Raw genomic sequence first — 23664 nt, forward strand, 5'->3', positions numbered from 1 at the left:
TCAGCCAATGGCTTTCAAACTTTTAGAGTAAAGTAGGAAATGCTGGTTTACATTTTTTGACCAAAGTAAGATAGACATTTTATGGTAAGACCCAGTACACACACAAAAAAATTTACAAAAAATTATTACCCTTACTATATGATATGCACTCTGATGTTTCTATTATCTTTTATTCTATTCTTCTTCATTAAAAAATATATATATACACATATTTATGCTGCATTATATTCAACTAAACTGATTTCACAACACACTAAGGACGTAGTTTCTTTTCCTTTAAAAATGAGAGTCTTGAACTTTTAGGATCCCTTCAAGCTTTGAAATGCTCTGGTTTGAAGTTTTAATTTCTGTCTGCCTTATAATAGTTTACTAATTTTCTTACATATGCAAACTTCAAAAAAAAAAAAAACCAAGACCTTTGCAGAATTACAATTCTTAAACTCTTTTATTTTCTTTTTTAAATTAAGGTTTGGTGTCTGCTTGATTGGTGTTAGGAGGGAAGAAAATAAAAATATTTTGCTGAATCCAGGTCCTCGATACATTATGAATGCTACAGATATATGTTTTTATATTAATATTACCAAAGAAGAGAATTCAGCATTTAAAAACCAAGACCAGCAGAAAAAAAGCAATGTCTCAAGGTCATTTTATCATGGCCCTTCTAGATTACCTGTACATAGCATAATTGCCAGCATGGGTAAGTATAAATAAATTTGAAAATACCATTAGTTTCTTTCTTTACAAAAAAGAACAATAAATATACTTCAATTTTTGTTAAATTTTCTAAGTCCAATGTAAAACATACTTGTGTATATTGCAAACTTGGTGTAACTAAGTTTATAGAACAAAATTCCTAAGCTTTACGCTGGTAGGAAATTAGACTAATTCAAAACTGCCAACAATTATTTCATATTTCTGATTAGAATAGAAGCACCTGACACTTCTGTATTTTTTTTGTAAGTTCTCTATCCAGTTATCAACAGACGCTATTTCAAATGTTCTCCATTTTTGTTAAAACTTTCCTTCCATCCTCTGTCTTGTTCTCACCATCGAGCTTGGCTTCAATTACACAGAAGTAAAAGAAAAAAAAAAGATCCAGACAAATAAGAATGTCCTTTAAATTTGCCACCAAACCCCCTGCTAACCTATAAACATTTAGTTTCTGTCACAAGGAAAATGTGTCCTTTATTTTAACTTTTAATATTTTAATATTAATGTCTTCATGTATGCAACGGACCCATCGCTTTTTCCTCCTCAGGGACATCACTCTGCTTTAATTCAACCTCATTACCTAACTTGGTTTTTTTTTTCAAAATAACTGGCTTATTCCTTCCTCTCTCTCCTTTGTCTCTCCCTCTTCATATCTCTACACACACACACACATACACACACCCCTCTGGATCTCATGTGATGACCTCTTAGATAAATTCCTCAAGCATCGTCTTCAGTTGCTGGCTTGAAATCTTATTGTCCCCTCCTGTCTCTAGCCAGTTCAACCTGAAATCTGCATTCGTTATATTCCTGAAACTAGGCTGGCAAGGCCACACTTTCCTCTGTGTCACTAAATCCAGTGGACTTCTTCACAGCATATGACAAAATTGACCATGTCCTTCTTGAAGCGCTCCACTGGTTTTTCTCTGCATCTTGTACATTCATTTTCCCGGAATAGTTGAGTCTGCTCTCGTGGATTCATTTGTCCTTCCTAAATTGATGATTCCCTTACCTAAATCATTGACTTAAACTTCTCTTCACAGCAATGTATTCAACTATCCACTGGTTATTTCTAGCTGGGTGTCTTACAGGAAAACCAACACAGCATATTCACATTGAACTAATCTTTCTACCCTCATTTCAAACCATTTCCATCTCCATTTTTTTGCTAAAAACCAGATGACATCATTATCCTCCAATTCACAATATCACAGTTCTGAATTTTCAACGTCCCTCTCCTCTACTGCCTCAACCAAATTCTTTTAAATCTGATCACTAAGTAGCCCCTAAAGTCATTCAATTCTATCTCCGCTATCAGTGTTGTCATACTCTGAGCCTCCAGCATCATTTCCCTCAAGTGCAGGATCAACCTCCTAATCTTCTCTCCATGCCTCCAGTCTTACTACTCCACGTTCCTCTCCACCCTGCAATGCGAGTAATAATTTTTAGATAATTTGGATAATGTTATTTTTTGCGTAAGTTATTGAATTTCTTCCTATTACCCATTTGGAAAAAGTTCAAATTCGATAATGTAACATGGCTTATCATTGGAGGACCAAAATTTCTTGTCTGCCTGAGGCCATCCTAGTTTTCCCAGGACAGTTTCAGTGTCCTGGTTTCAGTTTACACTGTCCTGGTCTAATTATTAAGAGCATCCCTTTTGAATCTCAGGAGTATCCTAGTTTAGAGGATAAATTTCATAATGACTTTACTTATTTTTAAAAAAAATTCCTTCTTACATTTCTAGTCCTACATCTTAACTTTCTTTCAACTGCTCTCCTAAATTCCAATCATGCTAAATTCCTTTAAATCTTTACTAATGGACCTTAACACATTAAATTTTCTCTGACTAATTCTCTAGTTCTCTGAACTAATTTGCCTATGCAATTACTTCTAATCCTTTGTATGCCAGTCTCAATATCCCTCTCAGACATATTCCATGGTCCTGCCTGGACTTTGTTAGGTAACCCTGCTTGTCATTGACATATTATTTTTCTTCTATAGTAGCACTACTCTTTTTTTTTGTATCTTCAACAATTACTTATTGAGTACTTAATTTGCACTGGGAACTCTTATAAGTATTTGTAATAAATTAGTGAACAAACAGAAAAAGATGCTTAGCTCATGGAGCTTACATTCTATCATGAGGAAGACTGGCAATAAACAATATATGTGAAAAATAAGTAAATTATTATATTAGAGGATGATAAGTAATAAAAAAAAGAGAGAGGAAAACAGAGCTAGTAGAAGGGTCTCTGAATCCTGAAAGGACCGGATTTTTAAATGAGGTGGTTAGTAGGCCTCATTAAAAAGGTGACATTTGAAAAAATACTTGAATTAAATGAGGGGATGAGCCCTGTGGACATCTGGAGGAAGAGATCATACAGAAATAGCATTTAGTACAAAAGCCCGAAGTGGGACCTGAGTGCTGTGCTCCAGGAACAGAAAAGAGGCTCACGACAGTGAGCTATGGTAAGAGTATAGAAGATGAAGTGGAAGGGGTAAAAAGAGGCTAGATCATGTTGGCGTTTAAAGTCAATGTCAGCATTATGACTCCTACTTGGAGTGAACAGGAATCAAGGCAAAGTTTTAAGCAGAACAATGGCATTACCTCACCTACACTGACCTATGTTTTAATACCATCACTTTGGCTGCTATTGAGGATGGAGGGTTTGGGCCAAGGAACAGAGTATTTTCAAGTGCAAGTGGTAAGAAGGAGAAAATTCTGGATATAGTTTGAAGGTAGAGTAACCAGGATACACTGAAGAATTGGAAGTGGACTATGAGGAAAACAGAAGTGCCAAGAACTCCAAAGTTTTTTGTTTAAACGACAGGGAAAAGAGAATGGCTGTCCATTGAGATGGGGAAGACTTGGGGTGGGGAGTGCAGGCTCGGTGGGGTCAAGGGAGATAAAGAGTTTAGTTGGGGCACACTGCATTTCAAATGTCTGTTAGACATTGAGTGGAAGATGTAAAATAGGAAGCTAGATATAAGAGTCTAGAGTTCAGGAGAGATGTGTATACTGAAAAAAGTAAATTTTGGCTTCCTGAGATTATGTATTATATTTAAAGCCATGCGACTGAATGGCATCACCAAGGAAATGAATATGGACAGAAAAGGGATAAAGACAAAGGACTGAATTCTGCAGCATATCAACATTAACTATCAGGGAGATGAGAAAAAACCAGCAAAAGAGACCAAGAAGGAGCTACTGGCAAGGTAGCAGGAAAATCAGATGAGTGTGGTGTCCTGGAACCCAAATGAATCAAGAGAATAGAGCCATCAGCCATGTCTAAGGCTGCTAATAGGTCAAATAACATGAGAATTGAGAACTGGCAATTGAATTTCACGAAACAGTGATCATTGTTTATTTTGAAAGAGCTCTTTCAATGGAGTGGTAGTGGAGAATGCCAGATCGGGGAGGGGGTTACGACAGAACGGTGGAAGACAAAGTAGAGACACTAGGTCTAGACAACTCTCAACAAGTTTTTCTGCAAAAGGGTGCAAAGAGATGGTCTGAGAACTGATGAAGGATGTACCAGGAAGTGCAAAGGGCAAGACAATCAGGAATATATGTAGAAGAGTAAATATAGTGATGGATTATGGAACTTAATTTAGAAAACGAAAGACCTCTGTTGGTTAAAGGAGACTGAAAATGTGGTAGATTGGCAGATTATAATTCCAGTGGCAATGAAGATGGAGGGAGCTGGAAAGAGAAGAGGTGAAGGCAAGCATCAGAGAATGAGATGCCAGAAATAGAGCTTATGTGTAGTAAACAGTAATGATAAAATCTAGGGTATGACCATGAGAGTGAATGACTAAGGACTGGTGGAAGAAAAGGCTATTAGCAGAAGTAAAAACAAGGAACTGACTGCCAAGAGAACACAATGGCGCAAAAATGGGTCAAGGGAGCCAAGAGTATAAGCAAGAAAATGATAAGGCTTAAACATGGAGTTTAAGATGGGTAGGAAGAGAAGACAGAACGTCAAGGGAGTGAGGGAAACTATGAAAAGTGGGTATCAGAAATAGAATTGAAGTTCCAGTAGAGTAAAACCTTAGCTGGAGCTAGGAAATAAATGAGAGTGACCTGAAAAGACGGAAATAGTGGCAGTCAGAGGGTGAATGCCTGAAATGAATAAATGCAGTGTTGCTGTTCTTGGTTATAACAAGGTCTAAAAAGTGACTGTGGAAGTGAGGGGCTGGGATAAGGTGAAAAACAATTTCTTCAGTGAATTCAAGGAAGTGAGAGCCCAGGATGTGGGAAAGTTTATTTACCTGTATTTTGAAAACACTGGCTGAGGCAAGAATAGTGTTATGAATTGAATTGTGTCCACCAAAATTCATATGTTGAAATCCCAACCCCCAGAATCTCAGAAAGTGAGCTTATTTGGAGATAAGATCTTTACAGAGGTAATCAAGTTAAAATGGAGTCACTGGGGGGGACCTAATCCAGTATGGCTGGTGTCCCTATAAGAAAAGGAGATTAGAACACAAAGACACATGGAAGAAAGACATTGAGAAGAGACAGAGGGGCAACATTGCCATCTACCAGCCAAGGAGTGAGGTTTGGACCAGATCTTTCCCTCACAGCCCTCAGAGGAAACCAACCCTCTCAACACCTTGACTTTGGACTTTATCCGCCTCCAAAACACAGGCACCTCTTTAAAGTCTTGCTGGGGAAGATGTCAGGGAAGAGCCAGTTTTCGCTAGAGGAATAAAAGGTTCAAAGAAGAGCTTGTTTCTGTAATTTTAACTTTTTTAAATTGTATCTTCCCTGCTATTTCTAACTTTCTCATGATCATATCCCCCATGCCCAGGTTGGTGCCAGATATCAGTGTTGGCAGAATAATCGAGAAGTGATCAAATTTCCCTGTGTTGGGCGGGAAAATGATAAAGAGGAAGTTGGAGGTGATGTGGAGTCAAATATATTTGGGAGGGCATGGAATTAAAAGATCACGATTCCTTAGGAAATAGGAGGGGATTTAATCCCTAAAACAAGAGTAGGAATTAGCTTTACATAAATGGAGATATGTCTGTTTCCTTCTAAACAGAAATAAGGGAAGAAAATTTTGGTGAAACTCATATTTGTTGGTTTAGACAGACAGTTGAAGAATTTCTTCGATGATAACTTCTCTTTTCTCTCTGGATTAGACAATATGGTCATCTGCAGAGGATAAATGTCATAAACATGAATTTTAATTCATAACATTAGGATGCAAATCACATCATATGGGTTTTCTTTATTTTATAAATCAAATTTATAAAATTTAATTTTTAACCAAATCCACTCACCTGCTTAATGGAAAATTTAATCTCATTTTCTCTTGAATCACAATCCCCAATGCCCCCAAACATAAATTGAATTATAGATTAATCATTATTTACGGTGCTAAAAAATTGGCTGAGTGTATCATTTCTGATGGCAGCCAGCTTTACCCCTGCTCAGGTATCGGAATGGCTGAGTGCTGGTAGCCACATCTTTGTCTTGGGCACAGCAGTTCTAGCCATACTCATATATGTCCCTCACTAAAGGTTTCCCCACCAACAACAGAAACACTAGGGCACGTCTCCCTCTAGTCTGAACATTGTGTATGTGAAGAGGTACAAGCCTCTGAAACTTGACCCCCAAAATTTATGCCCATCTTGAGGAATATCCCAATATTCTCACCAGTCTTGTCTCTGCCAGGTCACACTCAAAGGCATTCTCTCTTTATCTCTTCTTCTATGAAGACTTGGAATTGCTCTCAGAGGTTTCTAGAAATCAGTTGCTGACCTCCCTTTCCATGGTACACGGAAAGAGATACTAAAACCTAATGGATTTCTTTTCCTTTTTTAAAAACTCACGCTTTATGGTGAAGAGGGTGGCAAGGTCAGACAGAGATTTGAGGGAAGTGGAGAGTGTTTTAATAGTTGCTTCAAAGGAATGGGACAAAGTAAGACTAAGGGCTTTTTAGAAGGATGACCAGCTATCACTGAGTGCGTAAATGAAGTGAGAGGGCGTGGAAACGACAGCACTCATCAGTTTTATTGTATTACTTTCTCCAGAAGGGGAGGGACATCAACTTTCCATAAATTGATGTTTAAATTAATTTTTAAATTCCAATAAAAGATTCCAAAGGAAGTTGTTTCTTCCGTTTGCTCTTCCGTGGGTACCCAAGTATTCAAAGGCCTTAAGTTCTTTACGTTTGCTGTTCTTACTGCCTCAAGGTATTCCCACGGCTTGTGCGCTCATTATTGTCTCTCAGGTCAAAAATCAATGTCATGACCTCAGAGCGCCCTTCTTTTCCACCTAGTGAAAGTTCATTCCCCCTCCAACCCCCCAACCCCGCTATTCTTTATCACAGCATTGTGTTTTATTTTCTGCACGATATTTACTATTATCTAAAATGACTTTTTTCATTTATTTGTCTACTTGGTTATTTTACAGATAAATCCATATGTGTAGAGACCTTGTCTGTCTTATTCCTTGCATATCCCAAGAACCTAGAATAGTGCTTGTCACATAGTAGGTACTTAATAAATGTGTGTTGAATAAATATAAAATATTAAGGGTTGTAATATAAGAAAGTGGTTACAAATCAGTATGAGAAAGATAACTCAACAAAATGAGGGGAGAAGATGTAATGAGAAATCCACAAAACTGAAGGGGCCAGAAAATTTTTTGGTTAATTTTAAATAAATGTAAATGGAAACAAGGTATTTTTTCACTTTAATTCCTAAGTATATCAGGATTTCACAGATCTTGTGCTTTGTGCTACAGAGCTAGACTCAGCAAATACAGTTTTGTACAAATATAGAATTTTTTATCCATGTGGATAAAAATGCCCACATGAATAAGATATAAATAACCTTTGAGATTAAAGGATAAACAATATCTTTCCTAAGGGTACTTTGTTTCATTTTGATCGTTAAGTGGTCGGCATGTCACACAGGTGGCAAATGCTTTGATGGATTTTCTTGTTTCATTGTTTTAGGTACTGTGGCTATAGACTTGCAAGACACAAGCTGTAGATCAGCAAGTGGCCCTACCCTGTCTCTTCCCACAGAGGGAAGCAAAGAAATCAGAAGACCTAGCATCGCTCCTGTTTTAGAGGTTGCAGATACATCGTCAATTCAAACCTGTGATCTTCTAAGTGATCAATCAGAAGATGAAACTACGCCAGATGAAGAAATTTCCTCAAACTTAGAGTACGTTTAGATACTTTAAGGTGTAAGATTTCCTGGGATTTGGGCTTCCCCTAAGGAACTAATATCCTTACCTTCTGGGCATTCTAGAATCCATCCTACATACTTCTACCAAAACACTCTTCCTATTGGCTAGTATCTCTCTCAACTATGGAGTATTCTAAGCCCTCAAATTTGTCGTTTCAAGATATATTTCCAGGCTCAGTTTTATCTAAATTATCCTTTATCCTTAAAGAAAAAAATACATAAATTAGTATTTCCATGATATAAGCTGCTTTTTCATAATTGCATGTTTTTTTAAATTATATTGTATCTCTACCTTTAATTTGTTTTCTCCCATGTCCATGTTGAAGTTCAATCAATAATGACATGTAACACAGCTTCCTCCAGTAAGCTTCCTTTATTCATCTCAGCATTCTGCCATCTTTCACACAGTATACATCAATAATATTCTGAATGAATGAGTAAATGAAGTACTAATTCTCTTTTCTAAGCTTCCATAATAAACAGTACCAATGTGCATGCTATTAATCACATTTAGCCTTCCTAGAGATTCTTTACCTGTCTTATTCACATGTCATATTGCCATTTCTTGAGGAAAGCACAGCAGTCAACAGGCTTATTATGGAGTCTGAAAGAATTTGTTCCCCATAGCAGTTCCACCTTATACTGGTTGTGTGCAAGTGACTTTGATTAAACAATCTGCCCCACAATGCCTTTATCTGTAAACTCAGTATAGTTACTGCCTCAGTGTTCATATGAAGAGTAACTGAGAGGATGGAGAAAAGGTGCTTAGGACAATGCTTTGTGTAGAGTAAGCATTCAATAAGTATTAATTACTGTTAGGTATAGTGCTGGTGTTAGTGGTAACGGTAACACCATTCGAACATTTCTCCCAATATCTTTCATATAATAAATGTTCAATTAATGTTGAATTAAACTAAAATGAACTGAAATATCATAGAAACTTAGAAAAATCCTTTTTTTAATCCTTCACACTTTTTAAGAGTTTGTTACAAGAAACTTTGATGTGCCCACGGAACACATTCAGCTCTCCAAGAAATCAATAGTACTCAAATATATTTATGAAATATTTGATGGCAACAAAGAGAGGTTAGACCACCAGTATATTTCTAGAAATGGTGTCGTATGGTAGGACTGAAATTCTTTCTTTACATATACTTCTGAAAAGATGGAGAGGTGGAATTCTTTTATTTCTAGAAAAATGAAAAAGATGTTGAAGTAATAGTGGAGATTATCAACTTCTAAATTTGCAAAATGTGCTCCATTTTATCCTCCTAGCTAATGATGTCAAACTAGGTTTGAAATTTCTTGGTTTAGAAGGTACATTTTTATCAAAGCAAGAGCTTTTATGTCAGATAAAGGAATTTTGCCTCCACTAAATTTTCTTTTTTTCTTAGTTTTCAGTTATGCTGCTACTTTTTGATAGTTCCATTTTGAAAATTAGTACAGGCATAATGGGCAGGTGGCTGCTTTTATAAAGTCAGCAAACAAACTGAGTATCTTTGATGATATTTTAAGCATGATTCCAGCAAATTTCTATTTTTGGTAGGGGTTTAACTGAATAATTAACTCAATCATTTACTCCTTTTTGGTTATGCATCCGTGACTAATGAATATTGATAGAGTGAATCATAATAATACATTTTGCTTTAAATGTGTTTTATAAAAATTAACATTACTATTTTTTATAATCTATCTAAATCTTTTAAACTGAGAATTGGCGAACTTTTTCTGGAAAGAAAGAGCTAGTAAATATTTTAACTTTATAGACCATATGGTCTTTGCTGCAACTACTCATCACTGCTTTTGAAGCATGAAAACACCCATAGACAATACATAAAATGAATGAGCACGGCTGTGTTCTAAACACACTTTGCCTATAGATACTGAAATTTGAACTTCATGTAATTTTCATGTGTTGTGAAATATTATTCTTCTTTTGATTTTTTTCCCAACCATTTAAAAACATAAAAGCTGCTTTTAATTTACAAAACCAGGTAATGGACCAGATTTGCTCCATGGGCCCTATTTTGCCTCTTCCTGTTGTAAACTATTTCTTTATCAAATTCTGATTGCAACGTAAGGAGTTACTGTATCTAACTTTGTCAAAATAGAGGAACATGGCTATAACTTAATAGTCTAACTTTGCATGCATTATTCAAGGCGATTCAATATTTCATATTGTTTTACAGATATGCTAAAGGCTATCCACCTTACTCTCCATATATAGGAAGTTCACCCACTTTTTGTCATCTCCTTCATGAGAAAGTGCCATTTTGCTGCTTAAGACTAGACAAGGTAAGTACTTGTTGCTGTTATTCTCTCCAAAACTAAAATTATGGCATTGTATAATTACATATAGTTAAATAATTTTATATAGTCTTTTCACTAAAATATGTTCAAATGTAAATATAGTACATTGAATGGTGAATTTTACCTTAACTGCACTAAAGATTACCCAAATGCTTTACTTCTCTTCTAAAATACCCAATAAGTCATTAGGCATGCTTTCAAAGAGTAAAACAAAGGTGACAGAATCTCAAACCTATGAATTCTCAGCATCCGGTCTCCCAAAATCACCTTGGCCAGATGTGTACTCTATTTTACCAGGCATTTTTGTCTCAAATCTGTGTGGAATCGCTTGACATGGTGAAAGTAGCTAGTCCACATGTCAGCCACAGAGATTTATTATTGACTAGACTGGAAGCTAGTATCAGTGTCTTGCTTGGTGTCTCCTTTCCTAAATATTTTACTGTAGTTTTTGGTTCCTGCATGGATGTTCTAGAGAAGCCATCCAAAACAGAAAGACTCTAAGAATGCAAGAATTTTTATCTTTCACCATATGGCCATTGGGCATGACCTGTACAAGAGTTTCTTCTCCTGATGAATAAGAAAGCAGATAAAAAAAAAGAAAAAGATTCTCAAATGCCCCACCTCCCAGGAATAAAATGTGCCACTAATTCTAAACAGGAATTTCTTCTTTTACTCTAAATTTTGGAGTTAGCCAGAGTTAAAATCCCAGCTCTCCTCTTATAAGCTTTGCAATTTGGGCAAATAATGTCACCATTAAATTTCAGTTTCCACTTCTGCAAAATGGTTGTAATTTTAATAGGAACTTCATAGGACTCTTGTGAAGATTATATAAATTAGTGCATCTAAAAAGTTTCACACAGTGCCAGGTACTTAATAAATGGATAGGCACTTACTACATTTTGTTAACATTCTTGCTTCCTTTTTTTTTGTATGATAAACATTATGAATCTTGGCTGTTGCTGTCACTCTTGAGGAAGATTAACAGAACATTAGAAAATTTCTCCCTTCATCTTCCTGACGTTGTTTTGTGAATATTTGCCTTTTCTCCCAAATATTCATCTGGACTCATTAAGATAGACAGTTCAGTCTGTCAATGCGTTACTTTTTTTTTAGTCCTTGTTTTACTTGATGTTCTGCAGCATTTGATAGCGTTGGCTAGCTGTGTATTTTTGGCAACATTAATGAATCTTAAGCTTTAGGGTCCTTCACGTGTGTTGGCCCCTTCCAAGAACCTATAATTATTTTTTTATTTATAATATTTGTGTTATTTTCCATAAAGAGGATTCCCCAAATAATATAATCTTTAGACCCACAATACCTGGATTTGCTTCTGGTGGTGTTTTACTTTATCACACAGTTAAAGAGAAAAAATATACTGGGAGACCAAAGAGTGGAAATGATTGATCTCCAAGCAGGGAATCTGATACAACTAAAAAGCTAAGATTTCAGAATTAGTGGAGGAGCAATAGAGGGTCTTTGAAAGCCGAAAGACTACACACTGTCTCTTTCCCATATTGAGAAGGCAAAGTTTCTGGGTGTTGCTGACTGCCTGATGACGTCTTGGATCATCCATTGTTTAGGTAGCATTGGCTGGCTGGAGGTGGTGGTCTGCTATGCAAGTGAGTGCCCACTTTGTCATTAGGGGATGGGACTAGGCAGTCAATCCTACTGCATCTGTGAAGTGTGTGAGTTGGGATTATGTTGCCAAAACCATTCTGCATCACTATCAGTAGGCTGGTTCCTGGTCAAAGTTTATCAACACTAAATCCCTTGTTTTCTGCTTGGGTTTTTTTTCCGTACTAATTGAACTACTTCTAAATCTCCTAAATTAGCTCTTTTTTCTCATCTTCTCTCTCAAATATTGAAGTTCTTGATAATCTCAATGTCAACCTGTCACTCTTCTCCTTCCACGACCTCTTTGTGAGTGACCTCATTCCATCATGTGGCTTCAGATCCTGCTCATTTTCGTAATTCTCCAATCATACTTCCAGTGTAGACTTACTGCCCTTCTTCTTTATCATTTCCCTTTTCTCTGTTCTTTCTTAGACCTTAAACCTTCGTTCTGGATGCATTTTCCTATTTCCTAGTTTACAGCTTTAAAAAAATCCTTTTAATAAGATGTTATGAGTGGTAAATTCTTTTAATTTCAGCTTCCCTAGAAATGTCCTTACTTTGCTCTCCTTCTTGAAAGATGGTTTTGCCGGTGTTCAATACCAGGCTATGAGTTTTCTTTTTCTTTTTAGTACATTAGGATTTTCTTTACTGCCTTCTGGGCTCCACATTGCTGTTGAGAAGTTAGCCATCGTTCTGATCTGTGTTCCTTGTGGGTATTCTCTTTTCTCTCTGGCTGCTTTTAAGATCCTCTCATTGTCTTCGTACTTCTGCACTTTTATTGCAAGGTATCTGAACTAGATTTCTCCTTATTTATTTGGATTAAGATTCATTGGCTTTCCAGAATCTAAGGATTTGGGTAATTCATTAATTCTAGAAAATCCTCAGACAATATTTACATGAATAGAACTTCTTTCTGATTCTCTCATATCTTTTTCACGTGTTCTCTTTAAATACATGTAAGATGTTCTCACACTATTTTCCAAGTATCTTAATTTTTCCATACTACTTTCTATCTCGTTTCTTCTTGCATTCTGAGTAATTACTTCAACTTTATCTGGGAGTTCATCCCTTCAGCTTCATCAAATGTGCAATTTAGACCATCTTTTGAGTTTCTATTTGTAGTTGTTATAGTTTTTAGTTCTAGAAGAGAATATATGTAATTTTTAACACTCACCTGAGTATTTTAAACAGCCTCTTGTTTCTTGTTCATACTTCAAATGTTCTTGTATCTTTTTAAACATAATAAAGATGCTCATTTTATATTCTGCATCTTATAACAGCAAAATCTATAGTCTTTGTGAGGCTAATTGTTTTGTTTTTTGTTTCTACTGACTCATGGTGCCTTGTTCCCAAGTGTTTTGTAATTTTTTATTACAGAATTAAGGCAGAGAATATCCTAGAATTGATGATGAATCTATAGAGAACCAACTAATCTCAACCCAAATAAGAAGAAACTCACATAGAGACCCATAAAAATGCAACGGCAGAACGCTAAAGTGGTTCTTCATGCACATAATTTAGTTTAAAAGAATCTTGGTTTAATAATACCAAGTCCAGTAAGTTTTAGCCCCCCAGGAAATAGCAAAATACTCTCAGGACAACGAGTTTTAGTAATGTGTGATTATTATGTTTTTTATTGTTATTATTTGTATTAGTATTTTACTTTTGAGTATTTCTATCATTATCTTGCCAGTTCAGGTATTCATTTATAATTAAGGGCTTTTTTTGTTTCTTAATAACAAAGACAAAAATCTCTTTTGGTATCCTTCCCTTTAGTTATTCAGTATTTGGATTGTTCCCAGGTTATTTATTTATAATATTGTTATATTTCTGGAAATGAAAGTCAGAGATAGATAATTTTGTCCAGCTTTATTGAGGTATGATTGACAAATAAAAATTGTGTATATTTCAGGTATATGACGTGATGTTTTGATATACATACACATTGTGATCATTTTTAAATATAGATATCGAGATGTCATCTAACAGTGAGTTTTAGGTCACAACAGAACATATGTACACACATATTGCTAAGTTCTTCCTCCCCCACATCAAGCTACATACCTGCAACTCATTTGTCTCATCCATGCACACCTTCATTTCCTAAAGCAGCGTGGACAACTGCTTAGCATAGAAAAATCTAACTATTTTCAAATTTGTTAAAAAATAAAGCATTTCCTAAGTTAGGATAATTTTACATGTCCCTATATCCTAAATTTTTGCACTGAATTTTAGTGGAGTATAAAAATGGCGTTTCTTTGTATAATTTTTCTTCTCTAGAGTTGCCAGCATAACTACTATGAGGACGCAAAAGCCTATGGATTCAAAAATAAACTCATTATAGTTGCAGCTGAAACAGCTGGAAATGGATTGTATAATTTTATTGTTCCTCTCAGGGCATATTATAGACCAAAGAAAGAACTTAATCCCGTAGTACTGCTATTGGATAACCCGTAAGTATGTTTTAAAATACACAAACAACACAAAAAGTTTTTAATGTTATATCAAAAATAACTTATTTTCATTTACTTGGAATATTTTAAATCAGATGCATTATGGCACATGATTCATTGGGAGATAGACTCTGTGCGGTGGTGCAAAACAATCATTGAGCATGGTTATGTTTCACAAATACTGCTTAAAACATCACTGGAGGGCTCTGAGCTTTCTATTTAAAACTATTTTGCAAGTGGTCATTACCTAATACCAGTGGGAAACACGCCACTGAAATAATTATACTTATTTTCCCTAAATTAACCAACTAGCCTGGCGAATCTCTGCCAAAACTGGACAATTTTATCCTTCTAAAGAAGCATTAATTATCAAAGAAGCATATTAATCATCTACTTTTATGTGATACCATGCCACATCATCATAAATTATGATTCTTCCACTGTTAAAACATACATTCTATAACATAACATGAATAATTAATGCTTTACCATGTTCTTTTATTTTGAAAAGTTTGGATTGGTATACTCTTGTGAAATGAGACTACTTAAGCATTTCAGAATCCTTATGCAACTATAAATATAAGTCACTAAATGCTATGGTCAAATCCATTGTATCCTAAAATTATGGTATTCCTCTCTGTGACTTGAAATTAGTAGCAGATGGTCCTTAGATCAATACCATATTATATGATTCTCCAACTCTCATCTTAAATTCCAAAGTGATGCAAATTTCCGGGTAAACCGAATGGGGCCAAAGTCTGTTCCCTTGTCTCTGCCTTTAAAATTTATAAAAAGAAGTTTCTCAAAACAGAGATTGCTCCCCAATATGTCATAGCTTCGCAGTATTATTTATTCTGAAGATAGCAATATCAGGATAGTCACTGATGCATCTTTTTTAGCATCATCACAATGATAACCAACTCTAAAAATTGTGCACAATTCTAGAGGCTTCAGTTGTAGAATTTTCAGGTATGATGACTCAATGGCACTTTTTGATACCACTTTGGCATCCAAGGGGATGTGAGGTAAATTTAGGGCAGGTGTTGGAGAACAGAAACTTGGACCCAATGTCAGAAGAAATAAAACCTTAATAAAACAAATCTTAAGAGAATGCAAGTTGGGTTGCAGGAAGGCTATGGCAATGGAGTGGTTGCCAACCACCTCCAAGGCCTTTGAATATATCTCTTATTCTGGAACTTCTCTGATAAGAAGCTCTGAGAGACTGGTTGTGCTTGCCACAAGAGATGCTCGATTAACTATGTCAATTCAAACATGTCAGGTTTTGGCTCTCTTTGCTTATGGTATGTCCACTCCCTTAGGGATAGAATTTAAGACAGGGGCATTTACAAGCTGATTGCCTTAGAGCTTCCCCATCTTGTATGGCTTGAATCAGAGTGGATCAACTCAGGCCCCAGAATACAGAGAGAAAGATAGGAAGAAACTTGAAAAGAAAGAAACGGAACTGTGCTTGTGGCATCCCTGTGGCAAAGCAAAGGGCAGAAACTGTCCCTTCCCCTGCTTTACATTATTTCAAGGTAAAACTTCTTGTCCTGATGGGTAAATCTCCTAATTGGTTCTGAGACCCAATTTCAACGTGTGTGTGTTCGGGGGATTTCCCCATACCTCCAACAAGCAATGCTCAGGACATGAGCTGAACATCTTACAGTTCAACCCAATTCTGACACTATCCACCCAGAAATAGCCTCAAGTACCATGGGTTAAGGGTTTAGTCCTACCAGACTACCCACCCCCCAATCCCTGCCCCTTCAGAAGCCATTTGCAAGCCCAGGTTATCACCTGAGCTTCTGACCAACCAGCAGTAGATTAGAGGTTCCAATGACTTCCTCTTTGGACTTTAGACGCCAGTTGCAAGTCCAGTTTGTTACCTGTACTTCTGACAGACTGGCTATAAATCAGACCCCCTACTCAAGTTCGATTAATTTGCTAGAGCAGCTGACAGAACTCAGGAAACATTTTACTGATTGGATCATCTGTTTGTTATAGAAGGATGTAACTCAGGAACAGCCAGTTGGAAGAGATGCATAGGGCAGGGTATGGGGAAATGGTGTGGAGCTTCCATGCTCTCTGCCGGAGCACCACTATCTCCAAATCTCCACATGTTCACCAACCTGGAAGCCCTCTGAACGCTGTCCTTTGGAGTTTTTATGGAGGCTTCATTACATGGGCATGATTGATTAAATCATTGGCCATTGGTGATTGAACTCAATCTCCAGCCCCTCTCCCCTCCCTGGAAATCAGGAAATGAGACTGAAAGTTCCAACCTTCTTTCTGTTCATGGTTGGTTCTCCTGGCAACCAGACCCCATTCTTAGGTACTTTCCAAGAGTCGCCTCGTTAACATAAACCCAGTTGTGGTGGAAAGGGGCTTGTTGTGAATAACAAGAAACCCATTTCACCTTTATGGCTCCGAAGTGATTTCAGGAACTGAGCTCAGACAAGAGACAAAATATTATGACAAAAAGATGCTGCCATTGCTCTTATTGCTCAGAAAATTCCAAGATTTTGGGGAGAGCCAGGAACCGTATATGAAGACCAAATATATATGAGAAATGAATATATTCTAAATTTGGTCATCTTATAAATCACAATATCACACTTTCCAAAAGAATTAGTCTCTCCAAATTTGGGAGTGCAGTTTACTCCACGGGATGGAGTAAACTTTTTCAGTATCCAGTCTTGCTAAGTAATCCCATCTCAGAATCACTAATTCCCTCTTCTGCCCCTTATCCCACTGAGCAGGTGGTGGGAGCTAGAGTTACTTAGCATGTGCAATTTATGCAGGCTTTGGAATGACTATAACTAAATCAGACTCTTTCTGTTAGGTTTTGAATAAACAGTTTGCCAAAATGCCCAATTACTGATTGGTTGATTGATTGATTTGTAAATTAAAATTATAAAATCAAGTGATTGTGTTTACAGTCTCAATTCCTGAATCTGAACAATCACAGAAAAATCTGAAAACTCTGTTTCTCTCAATTACTGGTGCACTGGTCAGTATTTCTGTATAAATATAGATGTAGCTTTCATCAGAGAATGTTTTATCTGAATGAGACCATAAAGATCGTTTAATAAAATTAATATTCTTTACCTCCACTCTCTGTTCATAATAATAATTTGTGAGCACTTACTACATGTCAGCCATTATACTAATCACTTTACCTTTATTTTACATTTTATTCCCATAAGAAATATATCCACATCCTTTAGTGATGATTTGTCCTTAGAGAGATGTACCAAGCATCTTAAAATGTCGAAGCTTACGAGTTCCATGATAACATTTAAATAAACCAGTCTGTGTGACTTGGTTACACCAGCATCCCTATTTTATAGACAAAGAAAAACAGACCAAAGAAGTTAAATGGCATTTTCCAAGGTCAATTCTAGGATTAGAACCTTCTATGCAATTCCTAGTTCATTGTTCTTTCAACTATATGATCTTACCTAACTTGCAGGTTTTTGATACATGCAAAAAATACATTGCCAATTCTTTTTAGAAGCAAGAATATATTTTAACTTTGGATTATTTGGCATTAAAAATTTCCTTTGCTTTCCTAATGACTTAATGTTTTGGAATCAACTATACATATGATGTTGTGTGTTAGATGATTTTTGTGGGGTTTGACCTTCTTGCAAAGAGTTAGGATAGAAGCGCACGCTGTAAAATTGGTTAGCTTCCTCCGTACTTCCAGAAAGGTGGGTCTAAGCTTCTTCTTTGTTGTCCCCTGTTCATTTGGTCAAGAATGAGGAAACAAAACTGAACACCAATAAACAAATGTTCCAGGAAGTTTTATGTGTTTTTTTTTTTTTTTTAACAATAAGATGCCTGTTACTCTGCAGTGGGTAGTGTTTTGCAATCTATCCTACAATGTTGTAAAGAAATATGATGCTTTCTTCCTTAAAATATTTTCACGTTAGAATTTATACACTAATGATTGTACGCACTTCTACAATTATTGGTTACCTTAGTGGTGCCTGATTTTGTTTTAAATTCACATGAGCAATGCTCAATAGAGTACTCAATAAATGACTATTTAGGAAATTAAGTTGAAAGACCAATTAATTCAATGTAATGGAAATAAATAATAACAGATGTCATAAATATAGTATTTTAAAATGTAAATTAAATTTCTAATATTCACACACATAATATGTCAAAATAAATATTCACAATGTTTCCAAATAGAAAGCCTTCTAGTTCTCATATGGTAATTAAATAAAATCCAGTCGCTTTGGAAAATGCCTTGCACTTGATACTGGTTCCTTAGAGCTGGTCTCAGTTCTGATTGGTGGGCCGTCTGTTCCATTTGGTTTGTTATTGTGCCAGACTGATTTTAAATATTTTGATTACCAACCCAACATTAGTCATCTGATAATACCACTTCATATGAGAGACAGAAAAGACAGTCAAAAGCTTTGGAATATATTACCCAAAGCTACACAGAGTTGAAGTGCAAGATTCAAGCTTACGTTCCTCATTTTTACATCTTGTTTACACTCTCCCTTTATTCAATCAATCTTCTTTTCTCACAGAGTGCCAAGTCAACTTCAGTTCAGCTTATTTCAAAGGTAATGACTAAATGTCTGATATATCAGGGTTCTTACTAAGATATTCAAACTTTGGATTCATACAAATCTGAGATATAGCCTCAGCTTACCCTCTTAATAGACCTGTTGCATGAATTTCTCTAAGGCTCAATTTTCTCATTTTTAGAATGAGTAGAACATTTTTCTTATTTTGAGATTATACGGGGTAATGTATGTGAGACACTAGTGCAATATCTGACTAATGAAAGGAGGTCAGGAAATGTTACTTTCCCTCCCTTCTACCTATCAAGAAAATGACATTGTCACTGTTCAAACCGATGAGTGGATTTGTGTGGAATCCCAATTAACAAAGAAGGGGAATTTATTTCGTGTTGTTGAAATGAAACTCCTTATATAATTTTAAGTAAGAAATAAACTACTTAAAAGTGGAATTATGAAATACTGACAAAAACTCACTACATTCATTTTTTTGAATATGAAATAAAGAAATTAAGTTCATTGCAGTTATTAGTTAAATGGAAAATAATGATCTTCAACTTTGCAAATCTATGCAAATTCACAAACCTTTTCACTTCCTAGCAATCATTAGCTAATTAATGTTTGCATATCATGATAATTTTTATAGTGAAAGATTTTGTAGGATATGATGTTTAGACTCATAAGTACTCATCTTTCTTAATAAAACTTCTCTTAGACCTCTGATTAATGATGCAATCATTTTTCTCTGTTTATTAATATCATTTTTGTGTTTGTTGAAGTTTTTATTTCTTTTCATACTAGTTAGTTTCAACATGTTTTGGTTTAGTCTATGCGTATTTATTTCGCCCTAGATCTATTTTCCTGTCGTGTTTGATTTGAAATACTTCTTTATATATTAAGCAAATTTCATCTACAAATTTCGTATAAGTAACATTTTTAAACATTTTTTTAAATGTTAAAATTTTTGTGGTAAGCTTTACAATTGAATCGATCAGTCATTTTCACTACTTTTCATTAATGTAATTGCCAACATAGATAGACCTTCTTTATTTAGCAGTCAGATTAAAAAAACTGCATGCACTTTATTCTATTTTATTAGTGGTTTTATTTTTCTACATTCTACTCTTCATGTCTACTTTGGGAGTGTATCATAAGAAAGGGACATCTACTTTTATAAATGTTTTCCCTTTTTTGCTTAATATTTTTCAATAATAATGCTTCTCAATGTAAAGTTTATGTTTGCCAATTAACTATCTCTCAATAACTAGGAAGATTAGTCTATGAAGAGCCTATGATATCATTTATGTTACTCATTAATTACTAAGCAGTTCAATGTCACAAACTCTGTTGCCATTTCATTTAAATGAGGCAACATAATATATGTAAATATACAATTTATATATTCGTTATATTTCAGGTTTCCCTTTAAACCACCTTTACTGAGAGAAGTAGTGGATGATCTATTTGTTATACAAGTTAAATTTTGCCAAGAGTATGGCATTAATTAGACTTCTTACATTAGATATGCTTCATCGGGATGATATATACTTGATTTTCCTTGTAACAAAGCTGAATTCATGTTATGATGAACTCTGCTAGCACAATACAGACGTTAAAGTAATTTCTCAGGATTTGGACGATTGCTTGAGCATTGTAAATACACGTTTGCGGCAGAATTGCTTGTGACTGAAATTTGTGAGTTTCCTAAAACAAGGTGATAATTCTGATGTCCAAGTACTTTTAATGATTCCTATTGGACAACACAACAAAATGCAAAGGCTGTATCTCCAGTTTTAACTCTAACAGAAGGTTGACATAACGTAAGGGCTTACTTGGTCCCCAGTGACCCCTGTGTGCTTCTTATTACACAGAGGATTTTGAGTATCCTGGTTAAGTTGAATTATTCAATAATATTAAATAATGTTGCAAGATGATAGAAGAAAGATATGTCACATTGGGCAGATGGTCAGAGAAGAAAGCATCAAGATTCTGAAATAATCTGAATTTAAAAGAATGAGTCAGACTAAAAATGAGATTATTCCAGCAAGGATGTATATCTATAATTAATAACGAAGAATTATGTATCCAACTCTGCCACATAAATTGTAGCTACTCACTTTATCTGACTGGAACTATAGAGAAGCAAAGAGAAAACAATAGCCAAAACAAGACACAGGTGAAAGGATTTTTCAACCCATCCTAAAATCTCAGGGTTGCCCCTCTCTTGTGGTACGTGCCTTCTCACACATGTTTCTACAATCACGAGGGAAGGTAAGAGAGACATGGAAGGTTTGAATCAGCAGTTAGAGTGATCCTTCTAATTTTAAGAAGCAAGCAGTGACCAGAAAAAGAACTAGAACACACTGTAAAAGATGGTTATCGGGAGTGTATATTGTTATCATATTTGTTGAAAACAACATACTTCACAAGCTTTAAAAATATTTATAGTCTTGATTCACTAATATCTCTTCTATGAATGTTTTGGGGTCAATGATAAAAACTAATGCTGGAAAAAGGTCATCCAAAGATGTCTATCTCAGTATCATTTGTAATAGTAAGAATTGGAAATAACTTGTAGCTTCAATAATTAATAGCATAAAAGTGAAAATAACTGAATAATTGAAGATTTTTCAAATGAACTGTGGTGCATTTATAATATGTAATAACATGGGGCTGTTTCAAATGGCTGTGAAGAAGTTTAATGATGGGAGGAATTACAACAGTGGTGATCTTGGAATATTTCTTCTTCCTCTTCACTGTACTGAGCTTTCTTTTTCTTTAAAGGGTAAAGGGATACGGGGATGATCCATAGGAAGAAAATAAGTCGGGGAAGAAAAGACTTCATCTAGTTGTGATAAGCATCTGAGATATTATAACTTCTATATTCCCTTTGCCTGGAATTTCCCTCCTTCTCTTTTACTGGGCAAATGCCTTTTCATCTTTCAACATCCAAATTAAAAGATCAACTCGGTGACGTGATCCCCAATTTTGCCTCCTGAGTGCAACCTATTGTTTATTTTTTCATATTAAGACATATATTATAATGGTGCGCTTTGGTACATATGTTTCAAAATCTCTCTTTGAGTACAAGTTAACATGATATTCTTTTTTACATATGCTTGAGTATATTAAAATGTCTATTATATAAAATATTTTGGAAACATATATGCTGAGTGAATAGATGCATGAAAGAATTAATAACTTTATAAAATGAATACAATAGATTAAGTGATTGCTAAGGAAGCTTCCAGGTTTATGATTCTTTCCCTAAATATGTATATAGTAAAGATTTCAGTTATAATAAATATTTGCTCAACAGTATATATTGAGTGAATCAATAATTTAAAAAGTGAACTGCTTTAATTTTAATTTTATAAAATACATAGAGTGCATGTGTACATATACATATTTGCTGATTGGTATGTTGATATATTAAGAGGCATGTTGTAATTCTATATATCCCTTAGAGAAAGTTGCTCTTAATAGGCCTGCTAATTTAGTTCCCAAAACTTTGGGTCATCTAAGAAAAAATTATTAGTTCCTCATTTTATCAGGTTTCTTCTGCATGAATAACTTTTAAACTCGTTGATAAGACTTTTTAGTCATAATTAAAAGTATCACTCCAGTCTTTTTGTAGAACAGTGCCATAATGTTTCTGATTTAGAAAGCAGAAATACAACTTGTTTCTATAATTCTGAGTTCATTATATTATCCACAACAAGTACAAATGACATCGTCTAATTAACGTTAAGAACAAAGGCGCTTAAAGTTAATTTTGTCAACAGTGTTTAGTTTTGGAAATGCAAACTAAGTCAACTTACTTCCTTTCTGTAGAAGTGCTGCCACTGTTGTGACATTCTGTTTCATTTTGTAACCCATCTGCTACTTAGGCCAGATATGCATTTTCTGGATGCAATCTGTTGGTTTCCAATGGTTTACTACATGGTGGGCTCTATTGACAAGTAGGTGACAAAGTCTTTGGAACACTAACTACTGTGGTGTCCTGTGGTTTGTCATGTGCTGTGCCCCCACGTTGCATGATGAGTGTAATTTAGCATTTCAGTATTGCAATATGATGTATTTTGCATGTAGAGCTTATGTTCTTGTGTTATACATCTGCATTCAAAATTCCTAAGCAGTAATCTGTTGTTGAATTAAAACCAATCTTGTTGCATGTCAATTTTGTCAGTTTTGTTCAGTTTCTAAAGCTATTTCAGTTTCCTGCCATCTACAATAAAAACTTTATTACTTTTGACACAGTGGTAGAGGAAACTAAAGGTTTTATGTTGTGATGCATTAATTGATTATTGATTATCATAACTTCTGGAAACCTTCAAAATAATTTAGAAATACTCCTTTGTCATATTTATAAATTGCAGCATTTCCTTAAGAGTTTCTTCTAGTTACACATATCAGAGTCTGTAATTTCTGAAACTTTAATTAAAAGGTCATATGTATGCAATGCATTAGTATTAAAATACAAATTATTTTATATGCATGAACATGACATTATAGAAGATATAAAAACTGAATGATCATATAATATGCTTACAAAATATGTTAATTTTCCATTTAAAAAAAATGTCAGCCAGAGCCTTCAAAATAAAATGCTAAAAGTTACCAATTGAGGGGGCTGGCCCCGTGGCCGAGTGGTTAAGTTCGCGCGCTCCGCTGCAGGCGGCCCAGTGTTTCGTTAGTTCGAATCCTGGGTGCGGACATGGCACTGCTCATCAGACCACGCTGAGGCAGCGTCCCACATGCCACAACTAGAAGAACCCACGATGAAGAATACACAACTATGTACTGGGGGGCTTTGGGGA

General features: G+C 35.3%; 1 protein-coding gene across 10 annotated transcripts in view; it reads left to right on the top strand.

Moving 5' to 3' along the window:
- Positions 1-23664, top strand: part of KCNT2 (potassium sodium-activated channel subfamily T member 2) — a 347942-nt gene that overhangs the window by 230428 nt on the left and 93850 nt on the right. For 6 of the 10 annotated variants that reach the window (XR_011499413.1, XM_070501553.1, XM_044762852.2 and 3 more), the window contains exons 16-19: positions 468-697; positions 7686-7899; positions 10113-10218; positions 14128-14300. Coding sequence is in view for 7 of the 10 variants with exons in the window: in XM_070501553.1 (XP_070357654.1) it covers positions 468-697; positions 7686-7899; positions 10113-10218; positions 14128-14300 (723 nt within the window). In the remaining 3 variants the exon portion in view is untranslated. Of the gene's footprint in view, positions 1-467; positions 698-7685; positions 7900-10112; positions 10219-14127; positions 14301-22734; positions 22807-23664 lie in introns of all 10 variants that reach the window. The other 4 variants (XR_011499411.1, XR_011499412.1, XM_044762850.2 and 1 more) reach the window with 1 other exon arrangement.

The sequence above is a fragment of the Equus asinus genome, chromosome 30, assembly GCF_041296235.1.
Source record: "Equus asinus isolate D_3611 breed Donkey chromosome 30, EquAss-T2T_v2, whole genome shotgun sequence".
Taxonomy (NCBI): Eukaryota; Metazoa; Chordata; class Mammalia; order Perissodactyla; family Equidae; genus Equus; species Equus asinus.